Here is an 18,573-nt window from a genome sequence, read left to right on the forward strand (position 1 = left end):
TAAAGATGCTGTATAATAACCACCATGTCTAAGAATGGTTTTCATTACTATGCATAGTGTTAATGCAGTCCTCAAACTTGCAAATAATTGCAGTGCTGTAATCAAGGAGCACAGTTACTGAAAAATTGTTATCCAAATATTTATTCCAGCTTTTGACTGTGAGATTACATTTGCTTCCTGTTGATGTTTTTATCTCTTGCCAGATTAAATGTGTCTTTAGTTGTGAATGAAATGTTACTTCAGTGTTTATGTACTACAGTATAGAAAACATTTTAAGAAAAAAGTGTTTGCTTTCCTTTTAATAAAAAGAGGAATAAACCAATTCTGTTACTCCAACTACATTCTAAAGGTAAATGACATCTGATAGGACATTAGTACTTCATCCTGATTGAAGAGTGTCCTCAAATCTCATTAGTGTGAGAAACTGAGGGGGCTTGACACCCAGAAAGTATTATTTAGTGGCTGTCATGTAGAACAAAACTTACAAAGGCATTTTTGCCACTCCCCCAAACAAACAGCAAAACCAAACAAAATGAAACCAAGCAAACAAAAAAAAAAAACCTGAACAAATCGTGGAAATCCTCAGACCTTTCATCCTATATGAGTATGTAACTTGTGGAATAATAAATAGGATGACTCAGTAAGGGGTTTCATCAAGCTTAATAATATTCCTTGCAGAACTATGGCCTTGAAACAGACAATATGAAGAACCTGGTTCTCAAGCTGAGAGCATCATCCAATAATCTGCAAAATTACATCAGCAGCCGCAGGAAAAGTTCAAATTATGATGGAAACACCTCTCGCAAGCCCCCCAATGAATTCCTTACTTCTGTGGTAGAGCTTATTGGTGCAGCTAAAGCCTTGCTTGCCTGGTTGGACAGGTAAGAATAAAATCTTCATATTCTAATTTACTGCTATAGTGAATTGCTTCTCCTTGTAGGGCAATTTCTAGATGCTTGTGTGTGAAGATCTTCATCTTACTTGTCCCTTTTGGTGTTGCCAGAAGGCTGCTAGTGGACAAATTTAATCAAGGGTATCTACTCTTGTGCTTCCACTCTTGCTAAAACCAGTGAAACCATTAAGGTGGCAGTCAAACTGGCATTTATAAGAGCAGGAGTCTTCCTGTTCAGGTCAGATTGTCATACATGTGACGTCCTCCACTTCCCATCCTCTAAATGACTTGTCATTGGCAGGTCCCTTTCTAAAGAATTTTTAATGTTCTGCTGAAACCATGGCCTTAGCTCTGTGATTTAAAACCTGAGCAGCAGGAGACTCTCCCTTGGCCTGTGTGTGTTGGGTTTTTTTTTTTTTTTTCTGGCCAGAGCTAGGGTTGCTTTGTGACAGCTGCTGCAGAAGCAAACAGGCAACAGAGCTGACTTGATGCTGGTAGGGATGCTGTCTGTGGTAACAGCTTAACATGAATTCTCAAGCCCCTTGCCAGCTTTCCTGAGACGGAAGGTTAGGAGAGCAGCCCCGGGGCCCAGCAGCAAGGAAAGCTTTCACCCTTCAATATCCCAGCTCTCCAGCAAGCAGATGGTTCTCTGCCCAGGCAGTAGCATTAACAGATTGTGCCTCTTGCCTGGTCCTCTCCTATCACCCTCTTTCTGGCAGCATGCCTTAAACTTTTTCTGCAACTTGCCATCGGCAAGATGGCTAGCTTGTCCACTTCCAAATCTGCTGAGGTTGCTTCTGAACCCTCTGTTTGGCCCTTGCAGCTGTCTGCAGGGTCTGAAGTAAGGCTCTGTAGTCTCTAAAACACCTCTACCTATAATGATTATTTTCTAGGATTAAGCTCACTTCACCTTCCTGTGTGAAATTTGAAAATCCATTTTTCTTATTGTAGAGAAATTTTTATTTTCTCTCCAGTCTGAGTTTAGTAATCAAAGACACGAGAGGTAGAAGTCTACTCACTGGGAAACCCAAGGGTCTGATTTTTACAACACAGTCGACGTGATTTGGCTTGAGCATGCAGCTAGGAGAACTGTAGTTTGGAAAATTGACCATTTCTTCTGGTTTGGCTCTGTGAACTTGCTTACCATAGTGCTAGACATGCACTAATTTTGGCCCAAGGATGGGATGGGACTGTGCAGTCAGGAATATTTATAGTCTAAAACTGCGTGCTCACCTTTGTGTGGATTTCAGCTACAGATTGTCCTCTCACATGCTATTCCTCACTGATGAGGTAGGATAGGAGAAGACCAGTCCCTTGGATCTAAGGGGAATTTTCTCTTGTTGCAGGACACCATTTACAGGTATTGCTGACTTTTCATCAATGAAGAACAGAATCATCCAGCTCTGCTTGGATCTCACGACTACTGTTCAGAAGGTCAGCTGACTTCTTTTCCCCTTTGCTTTCCAGAAGGGAAGGAAGGGAGGCGGGGGGTGGTGTTTGGGGAAGTAATGTGCTTGCTGTGTGCAGGGTGCTCATTGGAAGGTGGAGCTGGAAATGAGAACTTAGCTTACTTCAAGCTTTGAAGGTCGGTTTCAGTTGTCCATTTTTCAAAGTTCCCCTCCCCCCACCCCCAATCTTCTTAACTTCCAATTTTGATGTTGCTGGTTGCATCTTTAGTGCTTGAGGTTTAAGGCTACTCATATTTTCTTGAACTTTAATGGAAAGAGGGTTAGTTTTTGAAAGAGTTAGTCTGCATTTGAAGATAATCAAGTTCCAGACATGCTGAAAAAGTTATCAGTGCTAACTGTAAACAAAACTGACTCAACTGGTGGTTATACCTATGCTTGTAGACTCCTTAGGTATTGTCCCATACGGAGTGTTTGGAGCCATCAGATGGGAAATGCTGCATGTAACAGAAGGAGCTGCCACCTTTATGATACAAATCCCACCAGCCAGGCTTTTTCTGCCCTTACTGTGAGACCACAGGGTTTTGTTTCAGAACTTTCCATTTATAAGCTGTGTGGTGAGCACTCATTGGTAACAGCTAAAAGAACATGTAAGTGGCAGTCTTGGCAAATGACATCATTTTGGTCCCTGAATAATACTGCCCGTCTTAAAAACGGTTCTGACGGTGTGGCCACTGCTTTGCCTGTGAAGTATGATGTGCTGGCTCCAGCTCATGCCCAACTTGCTTGTAGCCATTAATCTGTGGTTGTATGTGATTTGAACTCTGAAGAGCCATGTCCTGTGACATGGGTGATTCTCTTCCTATTTTGGGGGGGCGTGGGGGTGGTGATGTCAGAGGACAGAAACATCCTGTGAGTTGTCGAGCTGTGATGAGACCCATTTGTATCCAGTTAGTTGGATTGTTGTGAAAGGGTAGTGTCTGGATTTTGTAAGGTCAAAGGCACAGAAGTTTGTATTGCTGCTGAAGGCCCTTCTTGTTTGGATGCTGCATATGCAATTGTAGAAAGCCAATGATTTACAGCCACAGGTTGGCAGACTGTGAAGTAGAACAGTAAGCGTATCTAGCAGCAGATGGTGTTCACCCAAGAGTGCTCCAGGAACTGAAGTATGAGATTGCTGAACTGTATTAATAAAACTACTAAAAATGGTGTCTAATCTGTCAATTAGATCAGCCTTTGGCAGGGGAATTGAAGCTGGTGATTACAACTGTAGCCTTTTAAAAAGTGGCAGAGTGTTTCTCTGCCAATTTGATAGGAGCTATAATGAAGACTGGGTTTGGTGCATAAGAGGAAAAGCATTAATGGGGGAAGAATCAACACTTTTGTACTGGGTTCTGCAGATATAGTGAAATGGTCTGAAGGAGTTCACTGATGTGGAAAAGATAGAACTGGAAAACCTTTAGGTTAGTTTTTAGACTTCAGAAGTATTTCTTACTGGGGAATAGAGTGTAGGAATAAATGGTCAGTTCTCAGAGTGGAGAAGAGCCCATTGTGGCTTTTGTGGATCCAATGCTGCTTTGTGTAATCATAAATGATGTGTAAAAGTGGGTGAATAATAAGGCAAGGCGGGAGTGCGGTTAGGTTCCAGTTCACTTTAATGACAGCTATATTGATACAATGAACAGCATTTACTCCACTGTTTCTTAAAGTTTTATGGCAAACTTTAAGGCTAAAATAATAATCACAGTAAATAGAAATGAAGAGGAGTGGAAGGACTTTGCTGTATTGAACTGGGCTGCATGATGATAGGCGACTTTCACTATTGATTCATGTAGATGTATTTAGCAGAAAAAATTATGCTGGTGCACAATGATGGAGTCTAAACTTTGTAGTAGTGTTCAGGAAAGGTCTTGAAGATTTTGGTGATGGAATGTAAAAAGTGTGACCTCAGTCCTTGGTGGTCATTACAACAGTGAGCAGAGTGTTAAGTCTCTTATGAAAACATCAAAGAGAACATAGCTGAGCTGTTTTATGTATCACTGGTGTGTTTATATCTTGAGGACTGTATGATGAGGCTTTTTGTTTCTGTATTTAAAAAGCATAGGATAGAGCTAGGAAGGAACAGAAAAAGTGTTGAGGATGATAAACACAGTACAGCTTCTCTTGGACATTGCGTGGTAGTTGTGCAGGTTGAGATGTCAGTGGGAAATATCTTGGAAGTGAAGCTTGTTTAAATGCGTGGGATTTGGGTTTTTTTCCCCTATAGATATTGTAAGCATTGCTTCATTATTTACTTGCTGTTTTAACTTTTTGATCTGAGAATCTAACACTGTTGTCTAGTTCACTTGTTCTTGCAGAAAACAATTATGACTTCTGTAGTCTGTTACATGAACTTGTTTCAGTTCAAAGACTTTTGTACCTGGGTTGTGTAAATAATGCTCTGTGTGCAGTCCTCTGACCCTCAGGAATGTCAATGATAGCATATATTTAAGAATCACTCTTCATGCTTTTTTTAGCAATATGTTTTAGATCCATTTTGATGTTTGGATCAGAGGAGTTGCCTGAGTAGGGGATTGTTATAGTATAAGACAAACTTACGTGCCTGGCCTTCTGAGAGTCCGGTTTTATTGTGCAGGGTTCTACAGTTCTGGAAGAATCTGCTACTGTAATTTAATCCCATGTTCTCCTAGTTTTCAAGGTTTATTATTCCTTTCTACTAGGGCTAGAAAATAGTTGTTTAACAGTACATTTGAACCTTACTGGGTGAAACTGATCTGATTAATCCCTGCGGCATGAATAACTATTCCAGTTCGAGGTTCAAGTGGCGGTTTTGCAGTGATTTCGGAGATGATGTTTACATGTGCTGTGATTAATGTAGGGCTTTTGTTCTTGTTTTAGGACTGCCCTGTAGCTGACATGGAAGATAAAGTTCAGACTGTAGTAAGTACATGTTTCTGTCAAAACTCAGCTGCCTGCATTCATGTTTATTTCGATGGCTTCTCTGCTGACTGTCCTGACAACAGCTTTCAGTCCCACACATACAAGTGTATTGTGCAAGTAAACATTGTTTTGGGCCATTTTGTAAATATTTTTTTATTGTGGAGGAAATCAATGAAATATGAACAGGTGGGTAGTGAGTGTAGTGACACAGTCAAGTGTTGTTGCACAGGTCTTTTTTTTTTTCAAGAGAATTTAGACTCAGATTTTCTTAGGGAGGGGTAGTACTGTAGAATGACCATAGATGACATAAACCAATTATGCCTGTGATGTGCATTTAGTGCCTTAATAAGCAGACGCTATGCTTAAGCTGCTTCATGCAGAAGAACTGCCCTGCCACAGAGTTCCGTCTCTGACTGTACTTTAGCTTGAAAGATCTGAGTTTTCAGAGTGGTTTGAAGCAGCCTTGTGACCAAATGAGGAAAGTAATGGAATGCTTTTTATATTTTCTAACAGTTAATCATCGCTTCCTGCTTTTGACATGAACCAGGCTGTGCTCTTTGATAAGGCCTTCCGCTAGCTCATAGATGCCTAGGAATTTAGGAGCACAATAACTAAAAATAATTTTGTCCATAAATAATGAGACCACGTAAAAGGGAGGGTTTTTTTTGCATCTTTTTCCATTTGTGCACACCCACTCTGGAAGCAGGTATTGTTGTTGGGAGTTCCCTTGTTTGAGCAGTTCCTCACATTCACGCTTAAGCATTGTTTTGATTTATTTTATTGCTGCTCTATAAATCTGATGTAAAACAAAACAAAAACTGTTGGAGCTATTGTTTCCAGGGACCATTGTAATCCAAACCAATGTCTTCCTACAAGATGCCACCCCCTGCCCTGTAATTACGTATGTCTACTTTGATTTAAGGATTTAAACCCCTTGTGAGAGGTGGCTTACCTTGCTGGTTGCCAGATTGGGTATAACTAACTGCTGTGCTGTGTACTAATCCTCCCTCCCCTCTCCTTTAAGCTTTGGTAACCTGCTTTGAATTTCAGCATTGCTTCAGTTAGTGGCAAGACCCAGGACACACTGTGAGGCATTAGTGGAATTTGTGAGTGTAGGGACCCCACAGATTTTTTTGACTATGAATTTTTCTTTTCCCTTCTGATTAGTTAGTCTTTCTGCTAATTAAGTTATACAAGACAAAGCTGTTCTGCCTCTGACTTCACTGACACGCACAAAAGGTCAGAATTTGCCTGTGGTTATAATGTTGGCTTAGGATCAGTTATGTTTTGGTCAGAAGGAAATATGAACTTTGCCTGCGTAAGCATTCCGGAAGAGGTCAGCTCAGAGGCACAGTGGTGAGAAATAATGCTGAAACGCTTAAGTGCTACATGTCCTACCTTATACTCTAAAGCTTTATGCAGATAAGTCAATGGCCAGCATTTTTTTTTTTTTAAATGACACATGGCCAATTTTTTCCTCATAGCAGAAATAAATAATAATATGAAAAACTGACAATTGGGCCCAGAAGAAATCATCAAAACGTTTTAATATTTTATTGGGTTATGTTTTGGTTAAAGCAAACAAACCCCAAACCAGACTTTTTTTTTTGGGTCTTGTGTGTTTATTTTCTTAAACAGAGGATGTGTTGGGATCTGTTAATCTGTTAGCTATGATGAGGTGACACCAATGGAAACAGGTTGTCCATACTAGGTTACAATAAGAAGATATTCATTTGTACAGGTCTATTCTACAACATGTCTATTTTGGTGATTCTTAACTGTGCTTTAATAGTGGACCAAGTTTTAGAACCGGTTTTCTTTCTGTTTTTGAAAACTGAAAGAAGAAGTAGTCAGGAGAGAAATTTTGTAACCATTTTTTGCATGTTCTCATTGTAGGCCAAGACTTTAAATGGCATTTGTGATAAAGCCATCCGATCAACTACAGATCCATTGATGAGCCAGTGTGCGTGTCTGGAGGAGGTTCATTTAACCAACATTAAACCTGGGGAAGGCCTGGTAAGAACCAGTTCTGCAGTGTCCTGATGTCCTCAGTGTTCAATAAGTAGTCTTGTGGGTCACTGTGTGTGTGTATTGCAAGATATTTCAAAACTGTTAATATCCTATGGGGAATAGAAAGGTTAGTTGTCAGGTGTTGTGTGGAGTGGCTGCCGGAGATGGGTCTATATCTTCAAAAGTTTGATCTCAATATAACTTTTGAAGTGTTGCAGATTTGTGTCTTAACCAGGGTGTTGGCATTTACAGATTATTTTGGAATCAGACTTTTTATTTTTGCAATTACCTTAACCAGCTGTTTTTTTTGAGGGAGTTGAGAGGGAGGGAAGGTGATGAGAAGTGGTGTTAACATTACTGAAAGGCACAAAAATGTGTGTGTTTATAGCAAGATTGTGAAGAATATGAATAATCTTGAGGTTTTCTGTTCTCAGGAATATGAGAAATCCTTTTAAATGTTCAGTGGTTGTGTGATATTACTGAATCTAGTTTGTTCAGTGGATGCTGCTTAGCTGAGTGCTGGTTATGGGAAACTGAGTTTGAAATCTTGGTAGGTATTCTGGCTGGAGAACAAAAATGTTAGAATGAGTGAAGGGAAGTGCATTTGTATTCCCTCCCCCCCCCATGTCCTGAAGGCAGAAGAGGTGAACATTTTAAAGGGAACTTTACAGTCTTACAGTGCTATATATTTTACCTAGGCCACTGGATTTAATTGAATCAGTCACGCATTCTTGAAATTGTGGGGACCTCTTTGTTAATGCACAAGCTACAGTGAAGCAGAGTCAGCCTAGCTTGGGCTAAATAATAGGAAATGAGGAGGTAGGAGCATATATTTGGATATTGTCGGGCAAACAGGGAAGGGAATTGTCTGGAGAGAAAGGGGGGGAAAAATAGTTGTGTTTTTCCTTGTACTTCTAAGCAAGTGTAGACAGCATATCTGCTTGAAGTTACCATTCCTCCTGAATAACATCCAGTTCTGTACAGCTCCATGTGATTCCTTCTAACAACTGTTAGGAAGGTTGAATCCAGAGGAGGCCACGAAGATGCTCAGAGGGCTGGAGCACCTCTGCTATGGAGACAGGCTGAGAGAGTTGGGCTTGTTCAGCCTGGAGAAGAGAAGGCTCCAGGGAGACCTTATAGCACCTTCCAGTACCTGAAGGGGCTACAAGGAAGCTGGGGGGGACTTTTTACAAGGGCCTGTAGTGACAGGACAAGGGGTAATGGCCTTAAACTGAAAGAGAGAGGGCAGATTTAGATTGGGTACTGGGGAGGAATTCTTCCCGGAGAGGGTGGGGAGGCACTGGAACAGGTTGCCCAGAGAAGCTGTGGATGCCCCATCCCTGGAAGTGTTCAAGGCCAGGCTGGATGAGGTTTTGAGCAACCTGGTCTCGTGGAAGGTGTCCCTGCCCATGACAGGGGGTTGGAACTAGATGGTCTTTAAGGTCCCTTCCAACCCAAACCCTTCTATGATTCTATGAAAATTAAGCATGTGTTTTTTCATAAATGATAAAACCAATGTACTGGTCACCTCCTGTGGGGAAATCTATGCAATCATACAATTGTAGAATTGTTATTAGTTCATAGCCTGTTGGTGATTTTTTTTTTTAGTTTGTTGCTCAACACCTGAAGCGGGTCAACACCCACTTTGTCAGTGTTTGTCCTTGCATTCGCAAACAGCGTTAATAAAGAGTCACAAATACTTAGTTCTGCCAGAGCTTTTATTGCTTATGTCAGCAGTGTGGTTACACAGCAGTGTGTATATTGACTTGCTGAGAGAAATTGTAAAAGAACATGTAGGCAGTATTCATTGCCCATTTGTGTAAGTGTGCTTTGTACCAGAAGAGCTGGTGGCAGTCTAGTAATTAAATTTGTAGTGCAGACAGAGCAGTAAGAAATAGTTTTGTTCAAGGCCAAAGATCAACATGGCAGCAAAACCAGCAATGTTTGGGATTACCAACCAGACAGTGTTTCTAAATTGCATTCCATGTATTAGTTTTTTTAAGCCACTATAAATGTTGTAATGAATTACAGTAAAAGTGATCTGTGAGGAGGTTTAGGATGCTGTAATATTAGACCACACACTTTTCTAGGGAAAGTGTGTGAATTGTGTTTTTAATAATGTTTTGAGTCTGTTGCCAACAGTTGTTTAATCAGATAAGTTACACATTTTCTTTGCCTTTAAACTTGTTTTTCATTTTCTCCTTACATTTAGGGAATGTACATCAAATCAACTTATGATGGATTGCACGTAATTACTGGAACTACAGAAAACGTAAGTGAAGTAAACATAGATTAACTGTCTGACAGTAGCTTTGTTTGAGGTTTTTTTACTGCTTTTTTCTGGTTTATGTATGACTTTCATGATGCTACTGCTTCAAATACTGTGTGATGCATGGTTTGTTGATTCACAGTTTGTAAATATTTTGTGTCTGCATGTTTCACTGTTAGTCTAATTAAACCAGTTTCTGCAAGTACACAAGTTAGTTAAAACACTTGGCATTAAAATAATTGCTTTAATAAGTTACTGTATCTACTGTTCATAGTGCTTAAAGTATCTTGCTTCACAAGTCTGGAACATATTTGCTCTCCACTAGCAAAGGCAATCTCCCCTAATGGCAAAGTTTAGGTGGTAGTGTGCTAAATTCAGTAATGAGTAATTAAATCAATGAGCTGTCCAGTGACAAAATTACCTTGTGCAGTAAAAGACTATGAAAAAGAGAGACTGCTGGAAGGAAATGGTCTGCATGATAGGCAACTGTAATTTTGCTTTGGATGGTGGCTTGTTTTTTTCCTTACGCTGAGACTGTCTTAAAGGCTCCTGGGCAGTCACTGTGGTGGACGTCTGGCCAGCAGCCGAGGCTGGCGGGCAATGCTGTGGTGTGGTCGGACATGCCGTGCAACAGGAGCAGTGGCTGAAAGAAAGGAGTGGAGGAGCTTGGCTTTTGAGCCATGCCTTTTTTTTTTTTTTTTGTGACTAGGAAAGAACCTGTGGTTCCAGCTGTACCCCTGCCAGGGAGGAGTGGGTGGAAAACTGAGCTTGCAGTTCAGAGCGAAAACTGGAAGCTTTTATAGCTTTTATGATATTGCTCTGGCATAAATACATACAGCATCTGAAACATAGACTGAGGCCACTTTGTCAGCAATTCCAACATCTGATAAATGTGACAATGTAACTCTGACTGCCACCAAACTCCCTGGGCATCTAGTTCTCATTTTGGAGGCTAGAAGTGGGGCTGTATTGCTTCTATAGCTTTGATTTATTGAGCTAAGCTTCCATACTTTTATGAACACTGGTTCTTCCTTTGGGAAAGCTCTTTCACAAAGCTTGAAGTGACAGAGATGCAAACAGCTGATCTCTCTGGTAGTGTGGGATCAGGCTGGGTCTTGGCTCAGTTTTTTTGCTAGGTTTGGAAAGGTATTTTGGTAGCTATTGCCAGAAGTTAGTGTGCTGGTATGCAGTGTAATTACACCCCAGAATTAACTGTACTGTATATTGGAAGGTCTTGGGAAGTGCATACATTTCATACTAGTCAGCCAGGATGATTCCTGAGTTGTGCCGTCCTACTTGTGACTTCCTGTGTCACGTTGGCCTTGATCTAAACTTTGCTCTTTCCTCCGTTCTCACAATATGACTGCAGTGTCTGCTGTGCTAGCTGGCACTCATTGTAGGAGTCCTCTGTGCAAGGGTCCCCCACCCTCCTACAGACAGGCCGTTGATCACCCAAAGGACAGCTTGAAATGATCTTTGTTTTCCACAAACTTGACTTTGGACCAAGGTTTTTTTCATGATCTTGGTTGACTCATATATATATACACAGCCTTCCACAGAGGCATTTCCCCTCAGAGGAAGCAAGAAGACAATCAAGAAATGGGGTTACTCATGATAGCTGGAGCCTCCCACAAATTCCCCTGTGTGGCCATTCCTTGTTGCACTGTTTATTCCTACAGTTCTTCTAATAGAAAAGTTACTTGAGCTTTGAAGGACAAGAAGAAGGTGTCCTTACTCCGAGTGCTTAGTTTCTGAGTCACTAGGAGGAGCTGGTCTGCTGCCAGTGGTGCCAGGGGTGGGAGGAATGGGAGGAGAAGGTGTCCTGTGACCGGAGTGCAATATACCAAGGTAGTATGTCTGCGTGCTTTGGGTGTTGTCAAGGCTGCTCAGAGTTGGTGTGTTATAGCACTGAAACTGTTTTTTTTTAATAACTGCAGTAAATAGCTGGTGCATGGCACCAGCCATACATAAATCTAAGTACTGACACATTTAGCTGTTACTTGATAATGGTTCCCCAGAGCTTGGGTTTTGTTCCAAGACAATTGTATTTTGAAGTGTTATTATTCAGAAAGTATTTGAAAATACCTTTCTATGCACACTTGATGTGTGCAATCATATGTTTTATCTGTTGACCTTGATGCAGGCAGTTAATTCCACATTGAAGTTGGTAGCCCTTATTTACATAAGGAAACAACAAGGGAAAGTGAAATGGATTTCTCTTGTGGGTTGGAGGGGTTTTGGTCCTTTGTTCTGTACATTCAAAATACTGGTTTTGGGGTTTATTTAAATCAGTTTATGCGTATTTGAAAGCTAAGTTTAAGACAGTTGCTGTGTTGGGACAGAAGTCTTCTCTTCAGTCCTTTCCCACTGCTGTCTGAAAATACAATACACACTGGAGGCAAGAGGACAGTGAAGACTGTCCGATGACTTAAGTAATATTTGTCTTGTGACAGATGTAGGCCATGCCTTTCCCTTTCCCTCTAGTTCCCCCCAGTATAAAAAAATAAATCATAAGTTGAATTCGTTTGCATTTCTCCAGTCATCAATGTACATAATGTGTGATCCAGCTGGGTGACAGTGTCAGCTATGCTCTCTTCATTATGGATCCAACCTTTGTCTTAGCTTGGTGGGGGTTGTTATTGAAGTGAAGAAAACTTACTGAAGCACATGCCTCTTCTTTTCCAATTTACAGTCCCCTGCTGATCGATCTCAGAAGATTCATGCTGGTGATGAAGTGATCCAGGTTAATCGTCAAACTGTGGTTAGTAACAAACAGCCTTACCAATCCTGCCTTATGCTTGCTCTGCAAACCTCACTCTCCCCTGGCTCTGAATGGATGGTGTCAGGAGATGGTTCTGGTGTTTTCCTGTTAGTCTCTGAGCCTTTTTCATGTTTGGCTTTTAAGACAAATTTTTCTTGGACTTAAAATTAATTCTTTGCAATATTTTGATAAACTAAATAGGCAACATTTTGTGTTTAAACACTGCATGGATCATATTAAAATATTCCATATTGTATTTAAGGCCTGATTTTAAAATGCATTGTTACAATCTACTGGAATGCAGGTAAAAACAGCTTCAAAAAAACCCCAAGTATTTGCTGAGTAATTTGCATCTAGGAACTTCAATTAAAAAAAATGAACATTTTCTTTCTTAGCACAGGTAAGCAATGCTTTTTAATGTGAGAAAGAAACAGGACAAAAGTAGTTCATTGTGAATCCCTGTGTTACTCAATTTGAACACATCCTTGCATCTTTCTAGTAGTGAAAGAGAGGTATACAGAGCATTGTTTGATATTTGTGTTTCATTTACAGCTTAGAGATCTTTCTTTGAAACAAAACAAAGATCTTTCCACAAAAGGAATTTTCCCATCTTTTTCTTCGTTCTGGCTTTTTGGATTTCTTCTCTCTTTAGGTTCATGTTAAAACAGACAGTTTGACTTGGGATTTAGTGGTTGTTTTGGTTTTTTTATTTGCTTTCAGAAAAGCAATACTAAATAAAACATGTCTTTTATTCTCTTCCAGGTTGGATGGCAACTAAAAAATCTAGTGGCAAAGTTGCGAGAGAATCCTGCTGGCGTTAGGCTGCTGCTTAAGAAACGTCCCACCGGCTCTTTTCATTTCACTCCTGCTCCACTAAAGAACCTGCGCTGGAAACCGCCCTTGGTGCAGGTGAGAGGCTGCTGGCTCAATTGTATTGATGGGATGGGAATGCCTTGGTTGAAACTTGAAAAAGAGAAATACCAGAAATGCTGCCAGGTACTCGTGTTTAAGTATAGGTCAAGGAAGGTTAGGTGAAACGGCTGTCCCCTTCTGGTTCCTTGATGAAAGGGAAAATGTTCTTGTGTGGTGGTGTGTGTGTTTTCTTTTTTTTCCTTAAACCCCAGATAATGCCCTCTTGATACACAAAGGGCCTAGGTGTGTTGGGCATTTTAATCAGTCGGTGTGCCACTTGGAGAACTTATCAGTGGTTTCAGCAGTTTTGCCTCAGATAAGTATGGAATTCATCAGTGTGGGCTAATAAACGCTTCCTCTGTTTAGCAGACTAATATGTTTTTGCTGAAATAACTTATTATTCCCTATACATCCTCTTTTTAGTCTGGGAAGGAGTGAGTATTTTTCAAGAAGTTGTTTAAACTACTTATTTACTTAAGATTTGGTTGAGCAGACAGAAAGTGAGGTTCGTTTAAATAATCATGTTGAGGAACGATGTGTTGTATTAGGAAGCTTAGGGCTTAATGCTTACAGGAAGAAATAAACTCATGTAATCCAAACCGATTACCTGAAATACAGAAAACCAGGGAGAGCTCTCATTCCTACTCTTGTTCTGACACAAGTCTCCCTATAGCTGTGAGGATAATTTATCTTCCTGTGAAATGCCAGTGGCTGTTGCAAGTCTTGAGATGGGCAGATTTCTCTCAAACTGGGTAGAGGATGCACGCCTGACTTCTTCCTCATTCTTCCTTTCACCAATGCCTGTGTTTTTTTGTGGCATTGTGCCTGCCATTTAATCAAAGCCAAAGAAAACACCACCCTCTGAGTTTTTCAGGGTTACCCAAAGCAAGAGCTGTGTTACCATTGTGAAGAGCTGAGATGGGCTTGGATGTAGGCTGTGCCAAGCAGTGTTTCCCCGGGAGAATGAGTGATTGGAGAAGCCTGATAGTTCTGGGTTCCAATGTGCCAACCAGTAAAAGGCAGATGCTTGTGTACGAGGGGTGCTGTTAACTGAGTGGCTGGAGTTAAAGCTTGGGCAGGTCCTTGATGACAAGGAGAGAGTGCAGTCCTCTTGCCTGACAAAGCCAAAAGGGTCATAGAATCACAGGCTGGGTTGGGTTGGAGGGGACCTTAAAGACCATCTAGTTCCAACCTCCCTGCCATGGGCAGGGACACCTTCCACTAGACCAGGTTGCTCAAAGCCTCATCCAGCCTGGCCTTGAACACTTCCAGGGATGGGGCATCCACATTCTTCAAACCTGTGCCCTCCTAGAGGCAGACAGGCACCTGGCAAGATGCTGGGGACATAAAAGCAAGTCACAAAGAGCAAAACAGCAAAATTGCACAGATGAGCAATACCAAATGTATTTTTTCTTTGCTTCTGTTAGCCTAGTTAGATCACTTGATGTGATTTGTGGTGAACTTTACCATATTTTTGCCTATGGCACAGGCGTTGTACTGAATAGAATAAGGATAGCATGAGCTGCCTTTAATTGCTGCACATCACATCTGTATTTAACAAATTGCATTCTTGTAATGGATCTAAAAAATAAAAGAAGGGGTTTTGTCTTTGTTGCTTTTTCCATCTATAGAATTTGCAGGGAAAAACAGAACTGGAATGAGCAAAATATTCCTGAGCAATGCATTACCTGCAGTAGGCTTTCTGTAGGAGGAACTGCAAAGCTGGCCAAAAACTGGAGGTGGAAGAAAATGTAAATGCTAAGAGTGTTTTAACATGTTTAGGAAGCGTAGAATAGTTCACTATGGGATGGAATGGTACTATTGATTATTGAATTGTTTTTTTGTGAATGATAAATCAGTGCTCAGATGTTTGATAGCTGTCTAACATTTCAGACCAGTCCTCTGCCAACTTCAACCCAGTCACCGGAAAGCACCATGGATACCTCGCTGAAAAAAGAGAAGCCAGCCATTTTGGATCTGTACATACCACCTCCACCAGCTGTTCCGTATTCTCCTCGGTATGCAGATAAACATGCACTACTGAACAAAAAACTCCTTCATTACAGCTGTTTCTGAGCTGGCTTGCTATTAGAGCTCTGTGCAAATTAGCTTGAGGAAATTGCAGATCTTGGACTTTCTTCTAGTTTTTTTAAATGCATAGGATTGCTTAAACTTGTTCTTAAATGCATGAACTGCCAGGATCCTAATAGATTTTATTATTATTAGGTTATTGTGTGCTGCATAGATCGGAGTTGTTCCCAGAACAACTGGATGTTCTGGGATGGATGATTTTCATTCCTGATTGTGCTGTGGGGGTTATGTTTTTGACTTTGTTTAAATCCGATGGCACATAGCAAGAAGTCATTTTTGTCTGTAACTCTTTCCACTGTGTTTTGTTGTTGGGTTTTCTTTTTTAGCAAGTTAAGTAACTGTTGTGGGAGTTAAGATAGAAAATAACTTGTTTTAAATTGTTAAACTTGCAAGTTGTATAAAACAGGAATGTTCCCACTGAAAGGAAGGGAGAGTCAATTAATTTTACTTCCCCCCCCTGCCACAAGCTATAAAAATGCAGGCCTGTGTACACAGGAGCAGGGGAGGGGGAGTATGGTATGGCTAGCTTTTTTTGCTAGTCCATGTTGACTCATGACAGAACCCTGCCAGCCAACGTGGGAAGGTGATGGACAAAAGGGTTTTCAGGCTTCCTGATCTGCCCTGACGCTTCAGGTTACGCGTAGATAGCCCAGCACAGAAACTCTGACCTCTTGCTGCACAACTCAGGGGAGGAGAGCTTGCCTCCTGGCATGTAAGGCCTGATACAGAGCCAGGGGGGGTATTACTGCGGTCTTGAGGTAGTACTGTGGTGGTGGGGGGGAGAGGGTTTCTTCAGTGTGGGGTCTCTTTACTGAAGGTGCATCCACTTTGACTGGCTCTCTCTGTTCTTCATGTCTATGGGTGCTCAGTTCTTAAAGAGTAAAAATAATCAAATTTCTTGGTATAAAAGGAATTATATAGATTTTAGCTGGGTTTAGAGTGCCTAGCTCTTTTAGTGGTTACTTTTCAAGCACATGAGTGAATTACGTGCATGTGTTTGACTTGTGTATCTCTTTAGGGAAGAGTCACAAAATTAGATCTAGCTTCAGATGCCTTTACACCTGAATCCCTGCTGACGAGGAAGGAAGTAGCAATGTGAGCTGGAAAACGTGTCCTGGATGATGTGTGGAAAGGGGAAAGCTTCTTGAGTTTGATTTTTAAAGAAAGTAAATGTGGGAGGCTGTGGCAGCTTGAAAGAGGTGAAAGGGTACCTTCTGTTTGGCTGTTTAATTTCACCTCTGCGTGTTTTGGTCTTCTCTTGAAATTGTGGTGCATTTGTGTGGTAATTTTTAATTTTTTTATTTACTTCCCCCCTCATCATTCTGTTCTCTTCCCTTCCTGGCATGGATCTTCTCTGGTCCATGCTGGGGAGGCAGAGAGCAGTAGCTGGTTTCCCTCCCCCGTGGCACAGTCTCCACATGGTGGTGTTGTAGGAGAGCTGTCTGCATATGGTGTAACACTTCTGTCTAATTTTTGGTCCCTGAATTTCCATAAACATCTCCTTCCCATTCACTGAGCTCTAACACTGCCCTTAATGGAACGCTGGAAAAAGTGGTATGTGCTGGCCAGCAGGCTGTTGTGTGTGCTGGGATATGTGTGTGCCCAGTCAGCTATGTAATTTTGTCTGGTTGCTTCAAGCAATAAGATTGTAGCGGGTACAGAGAGGGGGGAAAATAGCCACAGACAAATCTTAACCTAGAGGGTAGCTTTTCTTCCAAAAGTATTCACAAGGACTGGTTCTAAAAATGTCAGTTCCTGGCCTTTGGAATGAAGGATTGCTCTAGGAAGGGACTTCCTGCAGAAAATGCTCAAAATCATATATCCATATACACACCCGCTATGAATTTGTTACTGAAACTCAAGGGGGTCTCACTTTCGGCTGGAGAGAGGTGGTGCTGAATATCCAGTGGCAGTTATTGCTCTCCTTCTAAGACTGAAGAGCACAGTCCCTCAGATGGAGGCAATAGGTGTTGCTGTTACGCAGAGATGGATAAACCTGTCTATGCACCTTCTGTCACAGCTGTGTACTGAGAAGGCAGCTTTGATTCCGCAGCTTTGATACCCTCAGGGCAGAAAGGTCTCTTTCTCAAAAGCTTTTTCAGGAGTGGTACCTCTCAATTTCTATGTGTGTTAAACTACTGGCTCATTTAAAACTGAATTAGCACGAGGGGGGTGGCTTTCTTTTCTCCTTGGTAAATATGTTTACAATGAAGTCTTCCATCACCTGACTTAGTTTTATTACTTCAGCTTGTTTGCAGCACAATTGTCAGTTGTTAGGAGCATGACTGGGGGCTGGAAGTATCTCTTTCAAACCTACTGTAGCAAAACTCTTTAAGATATTAACTGAAGTGAAATGTCCTTTCAGAGATGAAAAGGGGAGTTTTTTATATGGAGGAGGCAGCAAACTCAGTCAGCCACTACCTGGGTCCAAGGGTGCCGAGTCTCCCAATTCTTTCCTGGATCAGGAGAGTCGAAGGCGGAGGTTTACTATCGCTGATTCGGATCAGTTGCCTGGGTATTCCATGGAAGCAAACATACTACCGGCCAAGATGAGGGAAAAAACACAGTCCTATGGTGAGTTCATTTCTCTCTCATAATTGCTGTTATGATAAACACTTTGGTCAGTTTGGAATAACTTATGTTAGGAAACTGCTCTTTAGATTTTGATGGATAGTAAAGGCAGTCTGTGCAAATTGTGAATGTGAATGAAACTCCCGATCTGAAATAATTCCACTTAAATGCTGTTACTTATTTAATGAATGTTCTTCAGCTGGACTCTGCTGCTAGGGTTGGCCATTTGCATGTGTGTTTTGGTTATAACTTTTGGTCATTGCGCTCACTGCTGCTGTGAGCAAGCAGGTGTGTGGCTGTTCAGTCTTGGCACACTGCATTCTTTTATTGTGCCACTGGAAGTATCTTGAAATTTTTTTTTCCTGCAATTTTCTCTTAATTGCTCTATCTCTCCCTTTGCTTATTTGTGAAAATTACCAGTGTAAAAATTGGTTTCTTAAACTTAGTGTAATTCCTTATAACCTTCTCTGGCCTTTAGGAAAACCTCGTCCTTTGTCAATGCCTGCTGATGGGAGCTGGATAGGAGCTGCAGAACCTTTCTCCAGGCCGCGAGCACCAGGAAGAAAAGGCAGGGTTTTAGGTCTTGTCCCTCTTTCTCTTCCGACCTCTCCAAAATTTCCTTGGGGTGAACTGGATGGCATTGTCTGAATGAGAAATGAAGGATTAGTGTGTTCATATTGCTGAACTGATCCAAGATTATGATTGTTGGTTTAGGCAGGAA

The 18,573-nt window shown here is 41.3% G+C and overlaps 1 protein-coding gene across 1 annotated transcript in view; it reads left to right on the plus strand.

Moving 5' to 3' along the window:
* Positions 1–678: 678 nt before the first annotated feature.
* CNKSR3 (CNKSR family member 3) overlaps positions 679–18,573 on the plus strand; it is a gene marked incomplete at its 5' end in the record, with an annotated part of 20,129 nt that continues 2,234 nt past the window's right edge. The window contains 10 exons of the mRNA XM_010151719.1: positions 679–881; positions 2,239–2,326; positions 5,197–5,238; positions 7,135–7,254; positions 9,461–9,520; positions 12,210–12,278; positions 13,041–13,187; positions 15,084–15,208; positions 17,647–17,855; positions 18,331–18,420. Coding sequence (XP_010150021.1) covers positions 679–881; positions 2,239–2,326; positions 5,197–5,238; positions 7,135–7,254; positions 9,461–9,520; positions 12,210–12,278; positions 13,041–13,187; positions 15,084–15,208; positions 17,647–17,855; positions 18,331–18,420 — 1,153 coding nt within the window. The remainder of the gene's footprint in view (positions 882–2,238; positions 2,327–5,196; positions 5,239–7,134; positions 7,255–9,460; positions 9,521–12,209; positions 12,279–13,040; positions 13,188–15,083; positions 15,209–17,646; positions 17,856–18,330; positions 18,421–18,573) is intronic.

Source organism: Eurypyga helias, unplaced genomic scaffold (genome assembly GCF_000690775.1).
Source record: "Eurypyga helias isolate BGI_N326 unplaced genomic scaffold, ASM69077v1 scaffold3275, whole genome shotgun sequence".
Classification (NCBI taxonomy): Eukaryota; Metazoa; Chordata; class Aves; order Eurypygiformes; family Eurypygidae; genus Eurypyga; species Eurypyga helias.